Raw genomic sequence first — 25,211 nt, 5'->3', positions numbered from 1 at the left:
GCGCAGAGGTGCACCCTATGCTGAGCCAGAAGCAGACCTGAGGAGACATCCTATGCTATTATTAAAATAACAAAAGAAGTCAGTGTAAACACTTGGCAGGGTGACAGGTTTCGGAGAATCTCGGAGCCGTCAGGCCGGAAGGGACCTCCCAAGGTCACATCTAGTCCAATCCCTGTCAAGGCAGGATCATCCTGTCGAAACCACCCTAGGCGAGTGTTTGCCTAACCTGTTCTTAAAACTGCGTGAGCAGCCCTCACCCACCCAGGCTCGCTGCCCGAAAACCTCAAGGACACCACGGCTTGCTGCAGGGAGTCGGTGGAGGTCGGGGGGTACAAATCTTTCCTGATCTCATATGCGTTGATGGGGCTGCCTTGGAGCAGAGGAGCAAGGCCCTCTAAGACCAAAGTCTCCGGGGCTTGCTTGCTTTCTCTTTTTCTGTCTCTCTCTTTTTTTTTTAGTTCTAGCAGGAACATTTTAGGCAGATTCAAAAAGGGACCAGACACATTCTTGGAGGAAAGTGGCATTTGTAGCTATTGAGCATGGGAGCGAGGGGCACAGCTTCTGAATCAGAACTGCCTGGACCTTAAATGCTAGAGGCTGCAAGTGAGAGAGAGGAGTGGTGGGGAAACAAAGCCCTGATCAGATCCAGATGCTGGAGAAATGGGTCTGATCAGGGCTTTATTTCCCCCATGAGTGACTTAAAACCTCAGAGGTGAGGGCAGAGGGAGGAAACGGGAGTGGAGTGAAGGAGCAGTGTGCTGACAAGAGACAACCTAGACCCAAGTAAGACTGGGCAAGACAGACCTAGGATCTAGCCCAGTAAATGGCCATTACTGTGCTCTTGTCTTTTTAACATCAGCTTACCCTGGTCCAAATTCCCAATCCCGGCTGCAGCCAGCACCTAACACCCTTACAGCCCTTGCTATCACAACTTCAAACTAAGTTTGCTACTCTAAGCCCCCTACAATTTATGAAGGAGCAAAACCGCCTTGCTCTTCCTCTGCCATGAGCAGTAACCGTGCTTCTCAGCCACCGACTCGTATGTTTTTATCGCCCGCCCTGCGACAGGGGAGGCTGTGATGGCTTTCCCGGGTGATGCTGAATGGTAGTTAGGATGCCAAGGGTCTCTCAGGGGTGCAAGAGGAATGGTGCTCCTTTTTCTACAGCTATTCAGCCCCATTGCTCATGGCACCTGGGCTAGAAACCCTAGAGCTGGCAGGAGCTGTGCGAAAGACCCTCAGGAACATGCTTCCAGGGCAGGGTTAGCACCAGCTAGGAGCCACTGCAGAGCGCTCACCTGGTCACAAATGCTAACTAACAACCTCCTGGCACCTTCACAGTCCGGGGGCTCAGGCCTGCCAGGCTCCGCGCGCTCTGGTTCCCATCCAGCAAAGCACTTTGGCAGCCGCCTTCAAAACACAGGCACAGGCACTGGACGCAAGTTCAAACCTGAGACGAGCGACTTGGCAGACAGCAGTGGCTGTGCCTAAAGCTCCCCGGAGCCAGCCTCCCCCATTGCCAGTCTCATCTAGGTGGAAGCCTTTGGGGTTTTGCTTCGATTTCGCTGTAGAGGGAACTAAAAGTCTCACTTCAGCCCTGGAGATGTGGACACTTCTCAAAGAAAACCCCACTGCAACCCGGAGACTGAAGGCTGTGAACCGAGCTGAAGATGACCTCAGCTTCCCTTTGGATAATTAACAGAAACAGGGCTGGGGAACAGCCGTGAGGGCGACCAGGGAAGCCACGAGATGCTACCAAAATGGCCATAAACCCTCTGGGAGACCACAGGGTTGTGCACGTGCCGACACGCAATGACCCGTCCCGCAGGCCCAGCTCTAGGCCACCGCGCACCAGCATGGTTCGGCTCCCTGACGGGCACCCCGTGCAGCTCGCTCGGGGCACGGCACGGCTCTCGATGCTCCGTGCAGCCTCCTCTTTGCAAGTAAGTGGAACTGGGGGGCAGAGTCTCAGTGCCTGAGTCACACATCGTGGCAGCGCAGCTGGAAAATCTTAGTCAAACGTTTAATCCAGGAGTTTTGCAATGCCCTTCAAAGGGGGGGGAAAAAAAAAGAAAGGAGATTTTCTCCTCCTCTGTGCCGCTCAGGCAGAAGTGCTCAGACTCTCCAAATGCACACATATGCATCCTGGTGCTCGGGGGCTACTCTGACATACGTTCCTCCATCAGGCATCCAGCAGGCTGTAAAGCTGCTGCACTAGTAAACGTTAGCAGGAGTGTCTCATCGCTCAGGTTATCTGTGGCCAGCACTTCTGACTCACCACATTGCTCTCGTCCCTTTGTTTAAATGCCTTGAGAGCTGGCCTCTTGCACACTGCCCACAGCGTGGCATGTGTCCGGGCACACGTGTAAGACTAAGGCACACACCTACACGGCATTATCCATGTTACCCCACTCGCGCATCTGTCCTGGCTTCACTCCAGCTCTACCCTAGATTACAAGCAGGCGGAGGCACGGCTGCACTCTTGACAACAGTAATGAGACAACAGGACCGAGAGGAAGAAAACACGCGTGCATCCTTGACGAGGCTGACACGTGCCCTGAACCCGAGCCCTGGGGAAGCGCACGTGGCGCTGCCAGTCTGCAAAGCCCTTGTAGCTGCTGACTCCAGCGATGCACGCTGCATTACTCCCTGCTGCCCCTTTTCTCCCGACAACACGGTCAGCCCGCTCCTGCAGCAGCAGCTCTGCCACCTCGTCTCCCAGTCCTGCTCCCCCCGCACCGTGTCAGTCAACACGCATCGTTTGAACGACTGCTCATTTGCTGCCAAGGCCTGACAAGCGGATCCCAAAGCAGGACACAAATTGCATTCTCTCTGCATGAAGCACTTTGCTTAGTGAGCAGAGCCGCGCGGACAGCTTCTGCACTAGCTGAAGCTCATCGGATGTGAAATGTGCATCGCCGAGTCTCTGGAGCACAAGGCTCATAATTTGGCCGCTTCTAAGACTCCGGCGTGCCGTTTTGTCTCCCTGTGAACGACTGTCGTTTCTCATTAGGTTTCCCGTCTCACGGGCCTCTTCTTCAGGGCAGCAGCCCATCCACTCCCTGCGCCAGAGCACGCCGTGCACACGTACAATATTATATAAAATACAGACAAAGAACTAAAACAGCAACCAACTGCTCTCTTTGGCTGCCTGCGTGGGTGTTTCAAGATCAGCCACTTAAAACAATCCCTCAGCATGGAGAGCATCTGGGATGCGTCTTCATCAGCTTGCTAAACACAGGAGGATTTTTCTTCTGAGGCCACGTTCCAGAATTCGAAAAGTCTTCACCTGCGCAGAAATAGCTCGGAGGAGCTGTTTCCAGGAGATGAATGAGGCAGCTTGGCTTATGGAAAAAGGGGTTTTAAAAAAAAGCCACACACACACACATAAACAGGAACAGAAACAGGTTTCTAACAGGGGCTGATAGTGCTGCTGAGCTGTAGCCAAGGGAACTCGGCATAGACACAACCTCACAATCCTCTACTTGACCTTAAAGAGAACGGGGTACAGCTGTAGCAGCTGAATAGAAAATGGGGACAAGACCTGTTCCCTCTTCTCGCTGTCCCACCCTATCAAACCAACTTGCCATATAGACCCCCAAAGGGGGCAAGTGCATATTTAGGGCTCCTCTAGCACCAAACCCAAAGCTATTTGCTGGCAGGAGGAACCAGGGAGCCCCGCTGCCTCTCTGAAGGCCGAGGGATGCCAAGCACTAAGATGGACATCTCCAAAGAGGCTCCCAGGAGCTTGCCAGCTCTCCTTGCTTCCTGTTGGGTTGGAAAGGCAATGGGGTGGGCTTAGCTGCTTCCCCCGGCGGAAACTGGTGATAACGAAGATGATGCATGGCAAGTGCACGACGGCAGGGTCGTGGGGGGGAAGCCGCGTGGGAATTTTTCCTGGCCTTCAGCAGAGGAAGCAGGAAGGGTCGTAGGTGATAGTTCAGGCTGGATTCGTCGAATTCAGACTCCCCTGCCAAGTCTGATTTGATAAGAGGAGAAGCAAGTCAGGTCGGTGGGAAAACTCAACCACCATAACCATGAGCAGGAGGCAGAGATCCCCCCAGGAGAGATGTTAAATAACCCCCTTACTTCCCCACCTCCCCGCACCTGTGCTCAGGAAGGAAGAGAGAGGCCGTTTGTCGTGTTCGTCTCAAGTCAGAAGGCAACACAGCCCAGCTCCCCGCATCCAGCCACTGAAAATCGGGAGCTGCCTCGGAGGTTTTACATAAGTCTTCCCCGTTTGTCTCTTTATATAAGCCCCGGTGGCCTGGTTTGAGCCGACTCATCAGTTACTGCTTCCTGACCTATAACTAAAATTATTTTGCCTTATGGGAATATCAAAACGAGGCCTCAATTACAAAAAGTTTATTGCAACTCGAGGCTGTTTGACCTGATGGTATTTAACGCTTAAAATATGCAGACTGGAGTGGCGCGTGTGCGTCTCTCTGAAGACACTAAGATACCTTGCCAGGAGTTATAATCCAATCAAGGACTAATTTAACATAACCTCCCCTTCTAGAAAAGGCTGCCAAGCCTCTCTCCCCACCCCACTGAACAGCAGAAAGCAGCAGGAAAGAGAGCCCAGCAAGGCTGGGTGAAAGATGCCCACCCTCCCTTATGCAGGGTGGCAAGCCAGGTGGGATGGGTGCCAGAGTCAGTCTCTCTGCAGATGCTTTCCCTGTGACCATGTCCTCGGCCCCCCTCTCCTGGAGCCGAAGCAAATAATTCACCCCCCTATCAGACAGCCTCTCCAGGCCCCAGCCCCTGGTCAGCATTTGGGAGCGCGCGGCCCAGCCAGCTGGGTTCGGCCTCTCCAACCGCTGATGCCCCGAGGCCTGCGCCTTGCGTGTGGGCGCTCATCTGGCTCCTGCTGCCCGAGAGGCTTCCAGGCAGCCGCAGCAGCGATGGGAACGAGCGGAAAAAGAAGGATGGCGTCGAGCTCAGAGCGCCTGGGTGCATCAGAAACCGGGTATGACAACCCTGCCCCCCTGGAGCAAGGCCAGTCGACTTTTTGGGGAACGTTCTCGGTACCAACAGCCGGGGCCGGGGGAGGAATCTAGACACCGCAGAAGGGATGCACACAAGTCTGTGCGTTTAACGCTGAAGCGCCGCAGCAACCGTCTATAGACTGGTCGATGGCACCAGGCCATGCCTTTGGGCACAAGCACGTCTCCCGGTACAGCTTTGCACACTAGACTTAACTCCCAGATGCAAGTGATAAATAATTCAATTGGGGAAGGAGGGTGAAGCACAGAGAAAGAAGAGGGGCACACAGACCCTGGTGGGGGAAACTGAGGCACCCTGGTATATGGGACACAAAGCCCCAGGCAGGAAGGAGTGGGAGGGTTCAAGGAGCCCCCTCACCTATGGTGTGAGTTTCCCTTGGTGAGCAAAACCCTCTTCTTCTCTTCCACGATTGGAAATGAGATGGAAAATAAGAGGCAGATCTTTGTGGTCAAGAGCAACGAGGCTAAAGGAGGAATCCCTGATGCAGGAAGCCAGAGACAAGCCACACAAGTGGTTCTCCTTCCTTAACACAAGCCAAGCCAGGTTTGCCCTCGCCCCGTGAATCCCTCTTGATTGCAAATCTCAAACCAGAACAGACAGCCGTGCCCTTCATCCACTCTGCCAAGGTCACCGGTGTGGAGAAAACCTTGGGCGATGTCTACATAAAAGACTTCAGCTGGCCTGGTTATGTCAGTCTGGGGTGCAGACAGCACTGCCGCCAGCCAGTGTGATTCTTGCTGGCAGAAACCCCTGGTACCAAGACTGCCTTTACCAGGAGAACTTGCTTTGCCCTATGCCAGCAAAAAGCTGAGCTTTGCTGGAGCTGTGCAGTGCTATTCTTACCCCAGCAAAGTGCTCCTGGCACAGACACGGCCACAGCTGGGGCTTTGGGGCACACATACATGGTTAATGAGCAGCAAGCTCTCTTGCATCATCCCGGTGAGCCCATCACCTGCTGCATTAAACAGGCGGCTTTCACAAACCAACTTCATTGTTAACCTGTTAATTCAGGTCTCAACTGTGGCCAGGATGCGACTGGGGTTCAGCTGTAATTTGTTCAGTGAGGCTCAGGTATGTTTGTTTAATCTGAATATTGCTTGCTTAGTCTTCCTAATACAATCCATAAAGCAGTGCACAGAACTGGCTTGTCCTTCTGACCTCCAATACGTGCCAAGACCCCTGAAGAGAGAGATCCCTTTGCTAAGGGATGTCGGAGCCACTTGGCCAAACCCTTGGTCCTCACTTATACCCGAGCCGTGAGCAGCGAGGAGCTGGGCTAGGCGGACACAGGACTCGGTAACAGCAGCTCATAGCCGCAGGCCAGACAGGAAGAGTCAGTGGCCTGAAACCTCACTACACCAGACCCAATCTCAAGGCCCGAAGCAAAGACACTTTAGAGCACTGAGACGCTCACAAATGGTCACTGCAAAACAAACAAATGGCCGCTGCAATGTATTAAATACCGTCCAGCGCTAGCAGGACAGATCATGGACACACATCAACTAAGCGCGTTAAGAGCTGCTCATAGGCACCGTCATGTGGAAGCAGAGCTCTTTCCACTGTGAACCCTAGCATGGTTTGCTCACATCCATCCTTAGAGTCTGTCCTTCATCTAGTTAACAGAGAAAGGAAAACATGTATGGGTGTTCACACTGCAGCTGGAGCTTTTCAGACCCAAGAGAGACAGAAGAGATCTGGATTAGCTCTTCACCGGCACCCGAAGTTCGTGCACAAGGGGCTTTGGTGATTTGGGTTTCGGTTTGCTTGGAAGTGGATGTTGCTCTTTGTACCTGAGCAAAGCAATTGCATGTTCAGCTGGGCAAGTTCAAGTGGAGTGCCTGATGGGTCTCAGCCATGGGTCTTTCCCTTTGTGAACATATCATCTCACGTGGGATGCTTCTGCTGAGCTCTGATTGCCTCCCCACCTGCTAAATCAGACACAGCAAGAGATCTCTTGCACCTTTCAGTGATAAACCAGCCCACGTAGCATCCTGGTCCAAGCAAGCCCCTCGTCCTACCACACAGTAGCCCTTAAGGTTCCCATTGCCAAGACATGGTGGAGCAAGGATGGGTTAAGGGAAGAGGGAGCTGGAGCTCCTGGGACGGTTGGGGATGAAGGAAGGAAGCAACTCATTCAAAGCCCACTTAAAGAGCATCTTCTTGTCCCCTCCAGCTGGGGCCCAAATTCGAAACTTGGGTTTTACTTCCTGACAACAATAAAATGCTGTGATTTAGCAGACAACAAACCCACATAAAAGAGCTGTCACATCTACCGCAGCTCTCAAGAAAGGCGGCAGTAGATGGCAGAGCATCTGAATCCCGATGACCGTTCAACAGGCACTTGCAAAGTACTGCAATATCTTAAAAGTGCACAAGTCTTCAAAGCAAAAGCAGATTTCCTTTCTTTATTGAGCAGAATCAATTTTTTCTAACCACCAGGATGTTCTTGCTGGCAGCCACTTCTCCCACTATTAGAGAGGATAATCTCCAAGGGTCCAGCTCTTGTGTGACAGGTCTCCTTTTCAAATGCGGGCTCAAGGAGGCTCGGCTCCGGTTGCTGACGGTACTGAGAAGAGCTTTTGGCATCCTGGTTACAAGCCCAGGTGGATGGCAGTGGTGTTACAAGGCTACCACAAAGGTGGCACCATGCCAATCCCAACTCCTCTCCTACAAGTGCTAATGCCCTTGCTGAGAAAGGCGCAGCTCGCTAGCTTCCCATATGGAGCGAGCAGTCAGAGAGCTCGTATCCTGATGGAACAAGACTGAATGTGCACGTGACTGCAGCCGTTCAGCCAAGGATCTTGAGCTGGCCTTAAAGCCTGTTTCCAGGGAAGGCAGCAAGATATCCTGTTCTCTGTGCCCCAGGCAAGAGGCTTCCCCCTCTGACCAGCTGCTCTTTAGATGCTGGAAGTCAGAAGAGTGGAGCTGCAGACGCGATGAACCACAACGGGTGGTGAAGCTCCGTTCCTGGCAGGGTCAGCCTTTGTGCTGAGCCAAGGCAAGAATCAAAACAAAAGGGGAAATGTTCTGGGCGGGGGACAAGGAGAAAGGTCAAGACGTAGGAAGAGGATGACCGTAGCGGGCAGGCCTCGCCTCTGGAATGGCTCGCGTGCCCTGGGGAGCAGAGCCAACGGTTGTGCTGACTCGTCCCCCCGACTCCGCTTCGAATTTGCAAGCCAGTCTCGCACGGCCCTTTCTGCGAGCCATGAAACAAAGCCTCTCCCTTCCTTCCAAAGTGTTTGTCTTAAAAAGCTGCCTCGGCTGAAAAGTTTATCTTCCAACATTTTGCAATAGGTGTTTAGAACAAGAGTCCAGCTGAGCCTTGGACATTTAGAGGTCCCCTCCCACAGCCACGCGGAGCAGTTTTACCAACTGGCCAAAACCCCAGCTTTCAAATACACCAGAAATAAAAGAGTGACATAATGGCAAGCGTTGCCATAAAGGGTGTGTTGTTCCTTCCTGTCTGCTGCAGACCTGCAACATAGACACACTGGCCAGCCCCGAGCAGAGGGGGAACAGCACTCGGTCCAATTCAGCAGTGGCAACTTTTTATTTTAATCCAGACAAATCCAGCCATTGAGCAGTTTTCACGGCTCTTTTTAAGCCTACAAGCCATCATATGGCTTTTTCAAAGAGATAAGCACTTCCTAAATGCCTACTCTGGAAAGATAAAGAGAGTCAGAGCCTGATCCTCTTCCCCTCCACCCGAGCAAGCACCGCCTACGGAGAGAACCCGTGTATCTGTCAGCTCGTGGCAGGAACATCAAATGCTCAGTTTGATGGGCTGCAACGAACAGTCACTACCTCCCTGTAGCTTGTGGTAAAAGGCACAGATGGGAAAGAGCTGGGGGGAATCCATATGGACTAACTCGGGTAGACACCCTGGGCGAAGGGCAAAACTCCTTCCAAGTCGGGGCAAGGCCCACTCCCCAGCTAGTTGGGTACCTCTGTGGGACATGCCGCAGGCCCCCCTCATCTGTTCAGCCTCGCTGATCCTCATACCTTGCATTTCCTACAGGTACTGGTGCCCAATGGTCTGCAATTCTCTCTCAGCTAATGATAAAGAAGAATGAACATCTCCTTTCCCCCCCCACTATCGTGTACATGAGCAAATTGTCACGTGTACAAGTGCCCTTTGCTACGCTGTGTTTTTCTCATCGGACCTGATGAAGAAAGCCTTGCATTCGAAAGCTTGCCTAACTCTCCCGACTACACAGCTGGCCCAATAAAAGCCTAAGCCCTAAGGAATCCTTGCCTCTTACAAAGAAACAGACACTTGGATGCACAATCAGGTCTTTTTGCTGGGCAGACAGGACCCCAAAGTATGTTTAGTGCCCCCACAGACTCGGAAGGAGCCGTGTAAACCTTATTTGACTTGTACAAATCCTTCCTGGACAGCCCTAGGTGTTTAGAGGGCGCATAGAAATAAGAGCTCAATACACAGCAGTATAAAACACAAAATAAAAACGAGTCTCCCTTCTGGAGGCTGCAGATGGGACTGCTGATAAACACCTCTGTCGTTCCCCTTCAGTGATCTTTCTGATCCACGCTGCCAAAAGAGTAATTTGCTCCCTGGATTTTGGTACAATTAGAAATGTCACTTCCCCTGCATAACTTTCACTCTAATTATCTGCTGATTACTTTGCACATGCTTTTCGGTACACAGCCCTTCAACAGAGCTGGGCTGGGGAGTCGTCATCCGTGCTTGGGGACCGGTTGGGAAGGGTGACTTGTCATTCGAGTAACCTTTGATTAATGTCAGTCCCGGGGGTAATGCGGCAGCTCCCGCAAAAGGTCACTTGCAAGAGGCAGGATTGCGCAGCTCCTCTGGCCCATGCACTAATTCTCCCCCACACCCCTCCCATGCAACAGGAATGTGTCAGGACTGCTGTGTTTACCCCATGGCCTTGGTGATGGGAACAGGCCTGGACAAGCAGAGAGAGCATTTTAGGCTACCACGTGCTTGCAGACAGATGCGCTGCTTATTCTGACTTGCTGCAGACTGACAAGGGGGCAGGTGAAGTTTGTATCTCGGGTCACTGACATCCACGGGAGACTAACGCCTGGTATAAACCCAGTCATTAACCCGCTCTGGGCCCAGCTCTGTCCTGCTGCTGTCACAGTCACCCCTGGTGCTGCGTGCATCAGTGGCAACTTTCAGAACCCTTTGCCAGATGCATTTTAATCAGACGTTATTCCCAGACTTTCTCCCTGCTTGGAAATCCAGAAGCTTGAGCTTCTATATCTGACAAAATGTCACGCTCCCCTCACTGAGACCGGGCCACTGTGCTGAGCTGCTTGCCTGCCTATCTAGGGACTCTGTGGCACTCTCAGGAGGACGCAATCAAAATCTGATTAGAAAGCAGTAAGGAGTATTCAAGTATCCTTGAATCAGAAGTCACTGCTTACTCAAGTTATTTGCTGTCTCCAATGAGGGCCCCTCCAGCCTGCGCTTGCCATCCTGTCACACCCAAGGGAAGTGGGAAAGCGGAGAGGCATTGCAAAGGGAGAGGCCCTGGAGAAGATCTCTGCAGAAAGAGACCGGCAGGGAGAGGTATCTAGCACAATGGAATTTCACCAGGATGAAAATCTTCCTGGTTCAGTCACCAGTAAGAGGCAACTGCAGTCAATTCAAGGAGAGAGAATTAATTAATCGAGCTGCAGAGCAAAAAGGGTTTTGCAAAGTCAAGCACCGTTCCCTAATTTAGGGATAGCACAGAGAGGGAGACAACCCAGCCAGGGTCACGGGGCTGGAGCAGGAACCAGCCCCCCAAAATTGCCGGTCCCATGGGCCACGGTCCCTGGACTCGTATCTAATAGGAAAACGCAGGGCCTTTACCTAAAGAGCTGATGCAGCTGGGCAAGTTGTGTGCAGCATGAAACAGCTGCCTTATGGAAAAGCAGTCTCGTGGGCATCCTCAACACTGGACAAAGCCCCCAGGCAGGGCAAGAGTCCTACCTGCAGCTCCTTGTCTGTGTACTTCTGCGGGTTTTTGCTCCCTTGGCTCTTCTTGCGAAGTTTCTTCAGCTCTGCCTGGCACTTGTCCAGCGCATCTCCTTTGCTCCGCTGCTCTGTCTGGTATTTTTTCAGTGCAGCCTGGAGAGAGCATAGCAGAAAAGCTCTGAAGAGCAGAAACTGGGTTCTCTGCACCAGATGAGCACAGATCACGCCCTCGCAGCAGCCGCGGCCTGTCAGGCTCAGGGTTTGAAGGGCATGTTTAAAGGCAAATGCACAGTCCTCTTCCTCCGAGAGCTGCGGGGGCACCATGCTCCCAACAAACCAGAAATACCGAGAGCAGAAATACCGTCTCCATTGTGGTTTCATAGTAGGATACAGAGGTAAGGAATGGAAAATCGCTAAAAGCAATGAAAAGTTGATTTCATGCTGACCAGGCAATCGGAAAGCATCTAACATGCTCCAAACACTACTGGAATCCAAATCAATAGTTGCTGAATTAGTATCAGTTCTTGCAAACTAAACTGGGAAATGCACATCTTACAATGCCCAGAACCCGCTAGCCTGGAGGCCACAACAGAGTGTGAAAAGCTCATGGTGGGCACAGCAGGAGGAAGAGAAGTGAAGCCTGCAGGTTTGCAGAGGACAGCAGGAGGGGATTGTTTTTGCTTAAAAAGCTGTAAAAGGGCCATTATTTAAATAGGAGCCTTCTGGGTGCCTGGGCTTTAACCCTGGCAGCAGTATCTGGACCTACACAAAGGTGAGCAGAATGAGCCATGCAAGGGTGCAAGTCTTTCCCCCACCCTGATGGAGGAAGAAACAGGGCAGCAATGAGGATATCAGGAAGTGCTGATAAAATTCTTATGCTGGTTAAATAAGGGTTTGATTTACTTACACTGAGGTACCGGGAGTCCAGCTCAACCTTCTGCTCCAGTTGTATGAGGAGCTCGTTGTGAAAGGACTTCAGCTGCAAACAAAAGGAGAAATGCACAGTGGATGCCCTGGATTCAAAACCAAACAAACACACAGAGAGAAGCAGAAGAGGGGATCCCTGCCCTAGGCACCATGAACTCAGGAGTACTCAGACAAGACAGTAATGGGCTGGTGGGGAGCGGATGACAGAGCAAGAGCAATCGTGGGGATGGCTGGGTTGCGGAGCTGCTGCGGAGAGAGACTGGTTAGCATCAGGACAGCCAACTGGATAGGGGAAGGCAGGTGGATGATTGCCTGGATGGATAAAGGAAGCAAGGCTGATGGACAGAGAGAAACAGATGGGAGCTCACTCGGAGAGAGGGTCAACGTGGAGCTGGACACGCGAAACAAGCCAGGGACAGGAATCGGAGCCCACTGGGTTCCTCAGTCTCAGGCCTGGAGGCTTCCCTTAGATGCTCACTGGCTTTGTGGAATAATACCCAAGCAGGCTGGTTCTTCCATTCAGACAATGAAACATGACCCAGTCCTCTCAAGGCATCCCAGTGCACCTCCGACCTGCCTCTGGGCATATTCCTTTGCTCAGCCTCAGGGTTTATTACAGGAGGTTTCTACTCTGAGCAGTTACTTCATGCAAGCTCTCTGCAGCACCACACTCCCCTCTCCTGCTAAAGCTGAACCAGCAGAGACACCTGCTCATCCGAAAGTCTGCCTACTGCTCCCCACAGGTGTTTGGCTCCTCCAGAAACTGCCCGCAAGCTGGGTGCCACTTACCATGTCTTCCAGCTGGTTCTGGATTTGCCTGTGGACTTCTGCCATCTGGAACAGCACGTCCCCTGGGGAGGCAAGAGACAGAAGGGGAAGCATTAGAGACCTCCAGCGCTCAGCAGCCCTCCCATGCTGCTGGGAGCGATGGGAGCACTAGCACGGGTGGGGTGGCAGGAAGGAGAGCTCGTGCAAAGTGCGCGGAGTAGCTCTGGGGACTTGGGGAGTGTTTGTCAGATGCTCGTTTAAGTCAAGTCTCGCATGCGCAGACGTTGAGCTGGGACACGCAGACTTTTTTGAGGATGAAAAGGAAACAGAAAAGAGAACAGGCAGCGGGCTGACGGCACCTCTCGGGAGCCCTGCCCCAACACGAGCGCACCCTGCCTGCCAGCTCACCCCGGCGGAGGCACAGGCAGCGCTAGGGGCGCACATGCCGAATGCCAGCAGGTTTGCGGCAGCTGCGGTGTGTGCATCCTAACGTGAAGGGGACGTGGCACCCAGAGTCTGGAGGGAGCAAGGGCATGGACACACCGCCAGGATAAAATGACATTAAAGCCCCAAGCATCATTAAGCACCGTCAGTCAGAATACAGAGCTTGGGTCAAATCTTTACCTAGAAAACACCCAAACTTGGTTCCCCCATCCTCTCCCAAGCCTCAGCCCACCAGTGCAAAGGCCAAGTGCCCTCGTGGACAGGTTAACGTTTCACTACTAGGGTGAACACTCACTACGAGTGTAGCACATGCACGGGGGTCCCAATAAAGCAGCATTAGCCCTGCCTACTGTGTCGCATCAAGGAGACAGTCACTAAACACAAGTTCTCTTAACTTATCTGGTCACAGCTTCCACAGGTTTGGTTTGACTAACCCAACTCTGACTGCATTTGCTGGCTCTTCCTTTGACGTGCACCATGCTGGAAGAGCAACCGGGCAGAGGAGACAAGGAGGCATCTGCAAATTGTCCCAGGACCCTGAGCAGCAGCTACTCTGGAGGGAATGAAATGCTCAGACCTTCCCTAGGGTGTAGGTTGTAGCCATGTTGGTTTAAGGACATAGGCAGACGCGGGTCTTTGGGTAAATCCGATATCTTTTAATAGACTAACTCAAATAGTTGGAAAAATTCTTCTTAGTGAGCTTTCGGGCACAAACATCCTTTGTCAGGCTGAGGAAGTGTCTGCAGACGGTCTGCGCTCTTCCTGGATGGAGTGGTAAAGCAGCCAGAGGCCAGTACATATGCAAGAAAGGCAGATCTTCCCTAAACGCCCGAGGCGTCTGGACAGCAGCAGTGATTTAGGGTCCTCCACGTGTCGCACCAAGTGCAAGCCTCCACACACACACACACACACACACACATCTCAGCAGGCCACCCTGCAGTCTGGCCCAAAGTTTCAAGCCTGGATGGCAAGTTATTTGTGGAATGAAAACAGGAGTTACATTTCACAGCTCTTCTGGGCTCCCAGCCTAAAGCTCAGACTGCGATCTTGGCAGCTTCGCTTCAGTAAGGAGGATCAGGAAGGGTCTGCAGTCAGATGGGAGACCTCCAGAGCAGCCCAGGAGATGCAGGAAGGGGCAACAGCTGGTGGGTGTAGTTCATAACGAAGCCTGGTGCTGCAGGGAGCCGCAATGATTGTTCTTCAAATTGGAGCTGGGGTGATGTTGCAGCCACTCGTGGTCACCAAGAGACCCCTGGGTACTTTCCTGGTCTAGGAGGTGCTAGTGCCAGGGTCCCAGCTGGGTTAGGTTGTGTTATTCCCCACCTCTGCTTCAGAGAGACAATTCCTCTCTTCCCCTTCCCAACCTCAGGCACACGCTACGGGAGACGTGCGCCTTGCCACATTCTGCGACACAAGCAAAGGCACTGTGGTGCGGCGGGGGGGGACCCACTGTTTCTCTCGTTTCTATAGCTACACCATTGCTCATGTCCTTGGAGATCCCCAAGGAGGCGAGGCAAGATCCCATCCCAGCAACATAGCAACCCAGCAAAAAGGACACCTGAGCCAGCCCGGCTCTGCCAGGAGCAGACAAAGCTGCATCCAAGGAGAGCTGCTGCAGCCCCAGAAGCGGATGATGTCTAGTCTTCTGCAGGGGATAAAGCTGAAATCCCAGGAGCATTATATGTCCCTGGGAAGACTCTGCAATATGCTCAGAGAGGCCACTTGAGGGCCCAGGATGCAAAGGTGACAGAGCTCCTGCCAAGAGAAAGCTTGAAAAACTAACTCAGCGGACACAGGAGCAGTAGCCATAGTTACAGCCACTAATCCCTGCTCAGCCTGGCATTTTCCCTGCAGCACAGGCCATTTTGAACTGCACAAGGGATGCAACAAGCAACAATTTGCCCCCATTGCTCCCTTCTGCACTGACGCCCCCTTCCAAGCCCCTCCTGCCTCCAGAGAAGGGCAGCCACTGCACGCCTGCTGCCGCACAGGCCCCAGGATGGCAGCCAGCACCATGTATCTACATCCTTCCCCTTTCACAAAGGGGTTCTCTTCCCAATTCACAGGATACATGTCAGCCTTCAGCCCAACTCGCAGCTCTCGCTAACAGCAGCACGGCAGGGTGAGACCTCCAGAAAGGTCTCGCCAAAAATTGCAAAACCCCCTGTTGCCCAGTCTTGGGAACAGCAGCTGGCTAGCCACAGGTGCAATTCTGCAACCTTGCAAGCCACGTGTTTCCTCATCCATGCACAGTTGTGGTTTCCACTTGGCTCTTGTCAGCTCAGCACCCAGGATCAGTGTTTGCAAATTTGTCTGTCCAGGGGAAAAGCAAGCAGAGCCCCGTGCTGTGCAAAGTGCACTGAAGTGCTTCCCTTGCCTGTCAAGTGTTAGCTACAAGCGCAGCACGAGAGCACTTCTTGCCCCTGATCCCACTCAGCAGATTATTAAGAGGGCCAGGAATTCCCCAGTTCTCAAGCAGGGTCCTACAGCTCCCTGAAACCCTTTCAAGGGGTGCTTTGAGATCCTTTCAGGGGTGCCACCGTGAACCTTGTGGGTAGGCTACTGGTAAGAGGCAGAAACAGGTCTACAGCCCAACCTTTTATTTGCTTGCACTTTAAAACATGAAAATAAATATTTATCTCAAAGTCTATCTGGCTACCCGCTACAGCATGATCTGTATTCTCACCTATACCGGCTGGGGCACTCGAGAGGCGGGAAGAGGCTGGCATGCAGGTTGGCAGCAGGTCTTCTGGAATTGGCTAAATTCTCCAAATCTCCTTCCAGCCTATGCCCAATACGTATAAATGGCTGGTTTTAACATTCTAATAAATGATCTCTGATTGGTTTTGTTGAAATATCTTCGTTTCCCTGGAACTGCTGGAACTGGACTGAACCAGATCTCTTGTGGACTTGGAAGAGCTCAATGGATGCATCTACATGTGTGCTTTAATGCGCATTAGCCTATTTTAATACATATTAAAGCATCAGTAAAATGTTCATTAAAATAGGCTAATGTTCATTAAGCATCATTTTAAAACTGTGCTCTTTAGTTAATGCGCATTAAGACAGACTAAGTACCTCACACTGGAGGGACTAGATTCAATGCGCATTACCTAAAGTGCATTAATGCATGTGCAGATGTGCCCAATTAGTTGGGATTTATATCCTTAGGAAAGAGAGGGGGAGGGTTTCTCACCTCCTTTCCTTCCCAATGTGGAACATTGTTCAATGCTGGCCTGTTTCTTCTTACTTTATGGTCTTCTCTGACAAGGCTGTTTTTGTTTCTACAATTGATTTAAGCAACTTAACAGAAATACATCTATTATAGCAGTAAAACATCTAATGCATTTGATTACATCAATCACTTCTTCTCATACTTTACTATGATACAATATATATGGATTATTTAATGTATGGTCTTCCTTTATGTCCTTTCACCCTTGTGCTTTGTTTAATTGTGTTCAATGGCTTCCTTTACTTTGCTGACCAAGTCAGTTGTCACATCTGCAAAGGTTCCCACTACGGTGACACAAACAGGTTTTTGGCCTTTGGCTTAGCAACACTTTTCCAAGTCCCTTGAAAATAGCCAAGGCTGGCAATACCACGTAATATGGGCACTGTTAGATGTGGTGACGGGATTCACGAGATAAAATTCAGAACTGCCCAGACTAGGGGCAATGTTTTTGGCTGGAGTGCCAAAAACACCTGCAACCTCGATTTGTTAGATGTCAGTGTGCTGGGTCAGATGGCAGGGGAGTCGCAAGGGGCCTGATCCTTGTTGCACCACCGCAGCCCCAGCCCCTTCCCTGGCGTCCATCCTGAGGTGCATGTGCCAAGCAAAATGTCTTCATGTGCCACACGCTAGCACCCATGCCGAGGGTTGCCTACCCCTGTCATAGACCTTAAGTGTAGGAGGCTGCAAGTGACAGAGGAACAGGGGAAAGACCCTGGTCAGACCCAGTTCACGCTCCCTCTCAGGGTCCACTCCCTGCCGCTGTGCGACACGAGACTGGGCACGATGGACCTGTCTGACCCAGCGAACGGCTGTTCTCGTGCTCGTAGGAATCCATTGCGTCAAAACCATTTGGCCCCGTCATGGGCTTACTGAAGTCTTTGCAGCAGAAGAACTGCTCTATTTTTTCCATAGTCAAAAATGAGTGGATATTCGAACTGGCATTTTCCAAGGTGCCTTGAGCCCATAGAGGTGGAGAGCCTCTGCTCCGGGGTCTGACCTTGGGCCGGGCCAGCCTGCGGATACAGATGTATTGCTCCTACTCTGCAGCGCTATCAAACCACACCTTGACTTGCAAGGGGCTGAGGACCACGCACACTGTGTGCGGGTCCCTCTTGGGCGTCAGCCATGTGGACCAATTTAAAAAAAAAACAGAAAATCCTACGGAGGCTTCCTTCCTTTGCAGACCTGAATTCTCCATCCTTTGCCCGGGTTCACCACTTCTCAAAGCCCTTTCTAAACCCCGGCAAGTTGCAATGTACGAAACACCAACCCTTGTGTTATTGTGGGGCAGCTGGCAGGGGGGCAATCCAGGTGCCCTAAAATAAGCCATGCCTACAGGCACTGAGCAAAGCTGCAGGGTCAGCCAGGCAGGAGGGAGGGAGAGAAAGGCCCCAAAATACCAGCCCAGCACCACACACGCTGTTCAATCGTTCCTCCACACTAGGGCCCTGGTCACTCGGCTGTTTTACGAGCCAGACTGCGCAGAACGAGGCATCTCAGCCCATGCTCCCCGCGACCAGCCGAGAACACCCATGTGGGGTTTTCTAGCCAAGGGACTGCCAAAACCGCACGGTTCAACTTTTACAGCCGCTCTGCCAGGGCTGAACAAAGCCTGGCAGCTCTGTGCTCAGCCGGCGCCGGCAGTCAGCCGCAGCAATTACACGTCTCTGCAATGAATAGTGACACGCATGAAAGGGAAGGCCTGGGCAAAAGGTGAACGCCGCGAGACCCACAGGAAATTGCTCTCCAGTGGAAATGTGAAAGCTAAATGGTGGGAAGCGCCGGGTTCTCGCTCGACGGAGGACAAGGAAGAGTGATGTCATGTTACAACTCGCTGTGATTTCCGGAGTTTTGCTTCTTTGAAATCTGCGGCTATTAACCCGCGCAGCACCATCCTTTACAGGGGAGGATGAACAGAGCCGAGTCACAGGACCAGTCCAGCACCACAGGTGCTCATGTCCGAGTCCAGACTTCGGGGCTGCCTCTCCGCACAGGCAGCGTGCACCAGCCTCCTCCATTACGTACCCGTACCCCTGGCCCTTTGCCCAGCCTGCCAGAGGTCTCCCTGCTCAAACGCAGACAGATGAAAGGGCCCAGCCAAGCATGAGGGGGTGGGGGTTCATGCCCACCACTGTCCCAAAGGATCTTCTCCCAACAAGGACTTATGCATTCATGGCCTTTGCACGTCATCAAACTCCCTCTGCCTTCAACAGGCCAGCGTGCCAGGAGCTTTGCACTGCTTGCCAGGTGCATGGAGATGCCATCTGCATTGACACCAGTCCCACTTCAAATGGGGGACAGGGCACAAAAGAGCTCTCCCCACCTGCCAGGCGGCCGAAACCCCAGGTCCTTATTCTGGACAGCTCACGGATCCTCGCTCCCTTCAGCGCAGTGAGGGGCTGTGGCCATTTAACACGTACATGTTGCAACAGAAATCCTGTCTCCTAGGAAATGGCTCTAATCCATTGCCATTAGCCAGGCAGCCACAGCCAGCAGCTGATCCTACTCCTACTTCAGTAAAAATCTGCAATGCCAAAATGCCAGGAAGCTGTACTGTGCCCAGCGTGCCCTGAAGAGCAGGGCAATTAAGAAGTCCCAGGCAAGCTGGGCGAAGCCCTGATGCTTGGGTTGGAGTTCATAGGAAGTCAGCTCATCTCTCAAGTTCCTACCTGATGCAAGGCCAAGATCTGAGAGAGGGGGTAGCTCCGAACCAGACCAAGCAATGCCGGAAATGGACGCTTTGCATTAAGAGATCCCCACGGGACATTCAAAAGCCTAACCGGTCTTTCATGAGTACATGCAGTATAACAGCACAACAGCAAGGATCTCCTTGATGCTGGAGCGTATCGCCGAGTGCATCCACGCTCACATCCCTCTCTCAGGGCTGCGAGATGGATTACGACCAGAACGCTTGCCCGATAAAAGCTACAAGGCCAGTCACTGATTGATGGGACGGTTGACCCAAAAGCTACTGCCTGGGCAAACGAGTCCTGGGAGCAGGGAAAGGGTTAAAAGATCTAAAGGAAACGCAGCTCTAAAGCACGGAGAGAGCAGCCTAGACTTAGCATCGGATCGGCATCTGCGGCATCCTACCGACTGGAGCTAGGCGCACGGCGCATCTGGCTGACGGGAGTGCAGTGAATTTCAGCTGTGGGATTTGGGGATTCAGACTTGGCCAGGACCCAGAGGCGCTGATGGAAGACGTGCATGCTGAAGCAGTGAGCGAGCTGCTCCCCAGAGCACGGCAGCGCCGCAAAGGCATCAGCCCAACGCTTACTCCCACGTCGAGGGCTTTCACATCAACATGAAAACGGTGTTTGCAAAGGGAACACCAACACAGCACCGCCGTGCAACGAGCCAGGGAACACGGAAAGCATCGATTACACAGCAAACTGTGCACGTCGAATCCAGGACCCCCTCCCGCGTGCTCTCACTCGTGCACACCCGCGTGCACGCACGACATGGGTGAAGAAAGCAGGCGGGGGTTCAGTAGGTTGCCCAACACTGCAGTGGCTATAAAGGGAGTTGAAGTGGGGAGCTCCCAGCCCCTGGCTGGGCCCATAAACCACACCTCTCTGGCAGGCAGTGCCATTGCTAGGGAGGGCCAATGTCATGGTTGCAAAGAATATAAACAATGGTAGCGACACAGCACAAAAAAAGAAAAAGAAAAAGAAAAAGGAATTGCTATTTCGGTCCTTCTGACTCACAGGATCCTTTGCTGAGAACTATAGGGCGATTGTGCGCCCAAAGGGGTCTCACCCACCACGCCCCAGGAAGAACAGCCGAACAGGTCGGTTCACATGGCTGCGGAGATTGCAATCAGCCAGCCAAAGCCTGGGGCAAGAGGGGTGCTGCCCCTTGCAGAGGGCACGGCCGAGAGCTCAGGTGTGGAGGCATTTCACGTGGAAGGTGCCTGCCCCTGGGGGCTTTCCCCTCGCCCACGAGGTGCTGGGGTGTTTAAGCAAGCGCCAGGCTGATCTCCAATGTGGTGCATCAGAGAGAGGGGGTGGCAACATGCCACCTCTTGCAACGCAAATGTCTCGGGCCCAGGAGAGGAGGGAAGCGCTGCTCTTCCTGGGGAGACGTTGCAGGAGAGGCCGATAGCTTGTCACTCACCCGCTGGGCTCTGGAGAGGCCTCACAGCAGAGGTCTGCTCTCTTCCAGCACCGAGGCTGTTCTGGCTCCTGTCCCAGAGCCAGCTCGCCAAACCCACCCAGCTAGCCCGACAAGGAGCATCGCCCCTGCGAGAGGGCTGAGTGCCAAGAAACCGTGCAACAACCCCGCTGGTCGGAGGCATACAGAAAAGGGGGGGGCACATTTAATCTGATCGCAGCCTTGTACACTGCTCCTTGGGCTCTGACCCACAGCTCTGCATCTTCAGAGCGAGAAGCAAAAAATAACCCCCCCGTGTAATTAGCCAGCAAGGAAAATGCAACGCCCTGCTACCCGCGTGTGTGTTAACACCACAGGGAAGGACTCTGTGCAGAAACTCAGACAGAAACTGTTTGCTGTGCAGAAGAGGCAGAAATGAAATCAAAACCAGAACCTGACTCAGAGAGGCCCAGTCCAAGAGACGGGAGGCAAATCCAGAAATAAGCATCATTTATTTAAAATCCACAGATACCAGCTCTTTCCTTGGACGCTTTGCAGAGCAGTTGTAAGTGCCCTGGAAGGATGGTTTTCAAATTGCAAAGGTGCTAGATGACTTGGGTTCCCTTCACTGACAGTGGCCTTACTCTGCTCTGAAATAACCCACCTCTGCTCCTGTTAAAGCGCTTGCACACATTATGCGTTACAGACCCGGGTTGCAAGCACCGGCTCCAAAGGCGAGGAGATGCGTGCTGGACTGCACACCACAGCACCCCCCCACTTATGCAGGGTAAAATGACCAGTCTGCCCCGTCCACCCGGCTTGTTACTGACACCAGCTCAAAACGGGAGATCACCAGAGCTAGCAGCATCAGGACAGTGCTTTTTATATGTGGTTTGTTTTTTGTTTTTTTTTTGAAAAAGGTCACAGCTCAGAAGATGATTCCTTGATCAAAGACTGAAAACCAGCGTCTGGGCAGCAGCTTGACACAGTGAGATCCACCCACACACCAAGCTGGTTTCTAGGAGAACGGGCTCGTATTGGGGAGTCTGTAACACACATCCTCTGCTCGCTGGTCCCCAGCCAGCCCTTTTGCAGCAGACCTGTTTCAGCCCACCCTTCACTCCCAATCCGCTCCCTGACAGAGGGGGAAGCTGATTCCCAGTCCGTACCAGTCCCAGTCACCACCACTGCCAGAGACCGGGAAGTCTGGCACCCTTCAACAGAAGGTAAAAGATGCAGCAGGCTAGAAAGAAGTTTGCTGTGCAGGACGTTGCTCTGCATCGGGGCTAACTGTGGCAGAAGCAGCACTGGCAGCTCTGACCTGCCTTTGGGAGCATAAAAAAAAAAAGGTATATTCAGTCATTAATAATAAATAGAGCCACAGACAACAGCCCAGCAGATGGAGCGGAAGTTTGTGTCTCCCGAAATCCAAACGAAGAGCAATGAGATTTTCAATCAGTGGTTAGGTGCCTTTGGCTAAACCCTTTGATGTCTCTCCCAAATGCATTCAGGTCTAAGGAGGAAGACGTGGGCTCAGGTTCGGGAGCCCTGGTGCAGGGTTGAGCGAAGGCCTGTCGCTTCAAGGAGGAGGAGAAACCCCTAGGGAGACTTTTGTCCCTTTGTTTTCCACCGCTCCTCTCAGCCCTGCTGCTCTGCCCCTCCTGGATGAAGCTGTTCTGGAGTCTTTCCAGGGACCAGATAAAGGCATTGCTCCTCCTGTGAGCACAGCACATTGTCCCAAGACAAAACCCTTCGCTACCCCAGGGGAAGTCAGTGGGTTTTGCCATTGGCTTTGAATAGTGCCGGCCTCTCACTCAGGAAGCCGTCTTTTCCATTTCCGCCTTGGAAAGCTGGGGCTGGGGGCTGGGTAGAGATATCCCACCTCACTCCACCCCTACCTGCACCATTTGGAGGACCGATCTAGCACCGCCGACAATGTTGCTCAAGCTAAGAGGTAGCCAGTCCGATGAATGGCAAAGTGGTGTCAGGGCTCAGTTCCACGGAGGCAGAAAAGCAGGTAGTTCCCAGACTCCCCTACGCAACAGCACAGCCCCCTGAAGGCATCCTCCTGCCCACGGGGCCCAGGCACCTCATCTAGAAGGCAAGAACCCCAGTCTGGAGTCGTGTGTCCAGCTGCAGACCCCCTGCTACAGAAAGGACGTGGATGCATTGGAGAGTGTCCAGCAGCGGGCAATGGCAATGGTTTGGGGGCTGGGGGAACTGGGCTGATTTAGTCTGCAGAAGAGAAGACCGAGAGGGGATTTGATGGCAGCGTTCAACTACCTGCAGGAGGGATGCAAAGAGAATGGAGCTGGGCTGTTCTCAGGGGTGGCAGATACAGGACAAGGAGCAACGGGCTCCAGCTGCAGCAAGGCAAGTTGAGGTTGGGTATTAGGAAAAAATCTCACTAGGAGGGTGGTGAAGCACTGGAATAGCTTACTGCAGGAAGCTGTGGTATCTCCATCCTTGGAGGTGTTTAAGACCCAGCTAGACAAAGCCTTGGCTGGGATGATGTAGTTGGGGCTGGTCCTGCTTGGAGCAGGGGGCTGGACTAGATGCGACTTCCTGAGGTCCCATCCCACCCTCATTGTCTGTGATATTCTGCATGGCAGATGCATGCAAAGCTGCAGGGTTATTGGCAGCACGGTCTGGATACCTTATTTTTCTGATGTCAGCATCTGGACTTCAAATTAGCTGCAAGCAGCACCCACAGCAGACAGCAGCCCCATTTGCTGTGCTCTTGTTGCAAAAAAGGTAACAGCCACCTGAGTTGTGGTGATAGAGGTGTCATTTGCAAGTCAAGGCCTATTCAGCACTGGGGAGGCCTCACCTGGAGTGCTGTCCAGTGTTGGGTCCCTCCAAGAAGGACATGGACAGGCTGGAAAGAGCCCAGAGCAGAGTAACAAAAATGATTGGGGGCCTGAGGAGCAAGACAAATGGGCCTCAGCAGAGGAAATGTAAGCTGGAGATCAGGGGGAAATTTCTGACTCTGAAGGCAGTCGGTATTGGGACAGGCACCTGGAGAAGTGGTGGGTTCTCCATACTTGGAAATTTTCAAAAGCAGGTCGACAGACCCTTGGCTGGGATGGCTGAGGCAGGGCTGGTCCTCCCTTGAGCAGGCGGCTGGACTAGATGACCTTGTGAGGTCCCTTCCAGCCCTGCTTTCCTATGATCATATAAAATGAGCAATGAAGGAACAAGCTTCTAGGACTTGACAGTATCAACTCCAGAAGGCCACAAGAAGAGACACCAAGGTCCATACATTGAGAGCTGAAAGGGACCTCAGGGTGAGCTACACAACTGGTGCCTGGCACAAGCATGTCACACCCCTTCCCTTTCCCCTCGTCCTGGCGTGTCTACACACGCACTTTAACGTGCATTAGCCTATTTTAATGGGCATTACAGCATCGCTAAAAAAGTGCTATTTACTTAATGCACACTAAAATAGGCTAATGTGCATAAGCATCACTTAAAACCATGCTCTTTGGTGAATGCACATTAAGACAGGCAGATGCACGTTTTCTTAGCACCCCACAACAGAGGTACTAGATTTAATGTGTATTACCTAAAGGACGTTAATGCACATGTAGACATGCCTCCTGGCATCTAATTTCCTCTCACAATTGACTGCCTCATTTATTGTAGCTAAAAAGCAAGAGTGGGCTGAAGTTCTCTCGGCAACTCGCCCACCCAGACAACGCTGGAGAGCCGTGGAAACCTCTACTGTTAACACTGGCTCCATCTATTAGACAAAGTTTAAGACTGGGGGTCCTTTAGCTTAGCTAAGAGGCAAAGAGAAGAACCAACCAGCTGCATTACCCGAAAGCTCACTAACAAGAATTTTCCCAACTATTTGAGTTAGTCTAATAAAAGTTATTGGATTTACCTGAAGAACCTTGTCTACCTGTGTCCTTACACCAGCATGGCTATAACCTATACCCCGATGCCTGTAAAGCAAATTCAGGAGTTTCCCATACAGCTGCTGCAACCAGTCTGGTTTAATCTAAGCAGTTCCCATACATTTTTATTGCCTGTTCACAAAGGCAGTTGCGATTGAGGGTCAACGGCTTGCTTTTATGTTGCTGCTCCCCTCTGTACACATGCATCCTTCCCGCTGCATTCATCAGCAAATCTCTAATGTCCAATTACCCAGGCAGCTTCCACAGGGGAGAGGCAGTGACTACATTCAGGGTAAAGTACTAATTAGCAGACACAGGAGGGTATCAGTGTACAGACCTCGTTACAGCGGCAGGGAGGCAGGCAGCGAGAAATTGCACAGCCTTCTGCCTGGGCGCACCGGGAAGGTGGGAGAAGGAAGCAAACGTCTCCAGTGCCCAAATGCAGAGACAAGAACCGCTCCTACGTGCGGGGATACTCCCCTCATGTGGGGTGTGGAGTCGGCCGTCAGGCCTGCCCCCACCCCTGCCCCTGCCTTGGGGGCACCAAGTGCAGGAGACATGGGCTAATGCTTCCCATTTCTCCGACAGCATTGCTCCTCTGTAAGGATGTGAACGGCTTTCACAGATGAAGTCCATGAGCTTTCTGAAGAAAGGGCATCAACCTGAAAGCTGGGGCAGAACAGAAAGGAGGAAGCAGAAATGGCTCTGACATGGCTGGGCATTCCCATGGCTTTCTTCTCACTTTCTTTGTTTTTTTTGTGGTTTTTTTTAAAAAACAATGCGCCCCCGCTGACAGCTCCAGCCTCTCCTGTATCAAAGCCCTGTCACTGGCAGCAGGTACTAGGGATGTCCCCTGTGCTGAGGTCAAGGAGAAGGGACCAGGGTTGAATTACACT

The 25,211-nt window shown here is 52.5% G+C and overlaps 1 protein-coding gene across 6 annotated transcripts in view; it reads right to left on the bottom strand.

Annotated features, from left to right (window-relative positions):
- The window catches only part of BAIAP2 (BAI1 associated protein 2), a 65,204-nt gene that overhangs the window by 27,066 nt on the left and 12,927 nt on the right, over positions 1–25,211 (bottom strand). For 5 of the 6 annotated variants that reach the window (XM_019542279.1, XM_019542281.1, XM_019542280.1 and 2 more), the window contains 3 exons: positions 12,667–12,728; positions 11,858–11,929; positions 10,966–11,103 (listed from right to left, as the gene is read on the bottom strand). In XM_019542279.1, coding sequence (XP_019397824.1) covers positions 10,966–11,103; positions 11,858–11,929; positions 12,667–12,728 — 272 coding nt within the window. Of the gene's footprint in view, positions 1–10,965; positions 11,104–11,857; positions 11,930–12,666; positions 12,729–15,775; positions 16,019–25,211 lie in introns of those variants that run through there. The other variant, XM_019542283.1, reaches the window with a different exon arrangement.

The sequence above is a fragment of the Crocodylus porosus genome, unplaced genomic scaffold, assembly GCF_001723895.1.
Source record: "Crocodylus porosus isolate Cpor-Errol unplaced genomic scaffold, CroPor_comp1, whole genome shotgun sequence".
NCBI classification, from domain to species: domain Eukaryota; kingdom Metazoa; phylum Chordata; order Crocodylia; family Crocodylidae; genus Crocodylus; species Crocodylus porosus.
The sequence above is the reverse complement of the archived record's forward strand: the minus strand, read 5'-3'. Positions and strand labels throughout refer to the sequence as shown.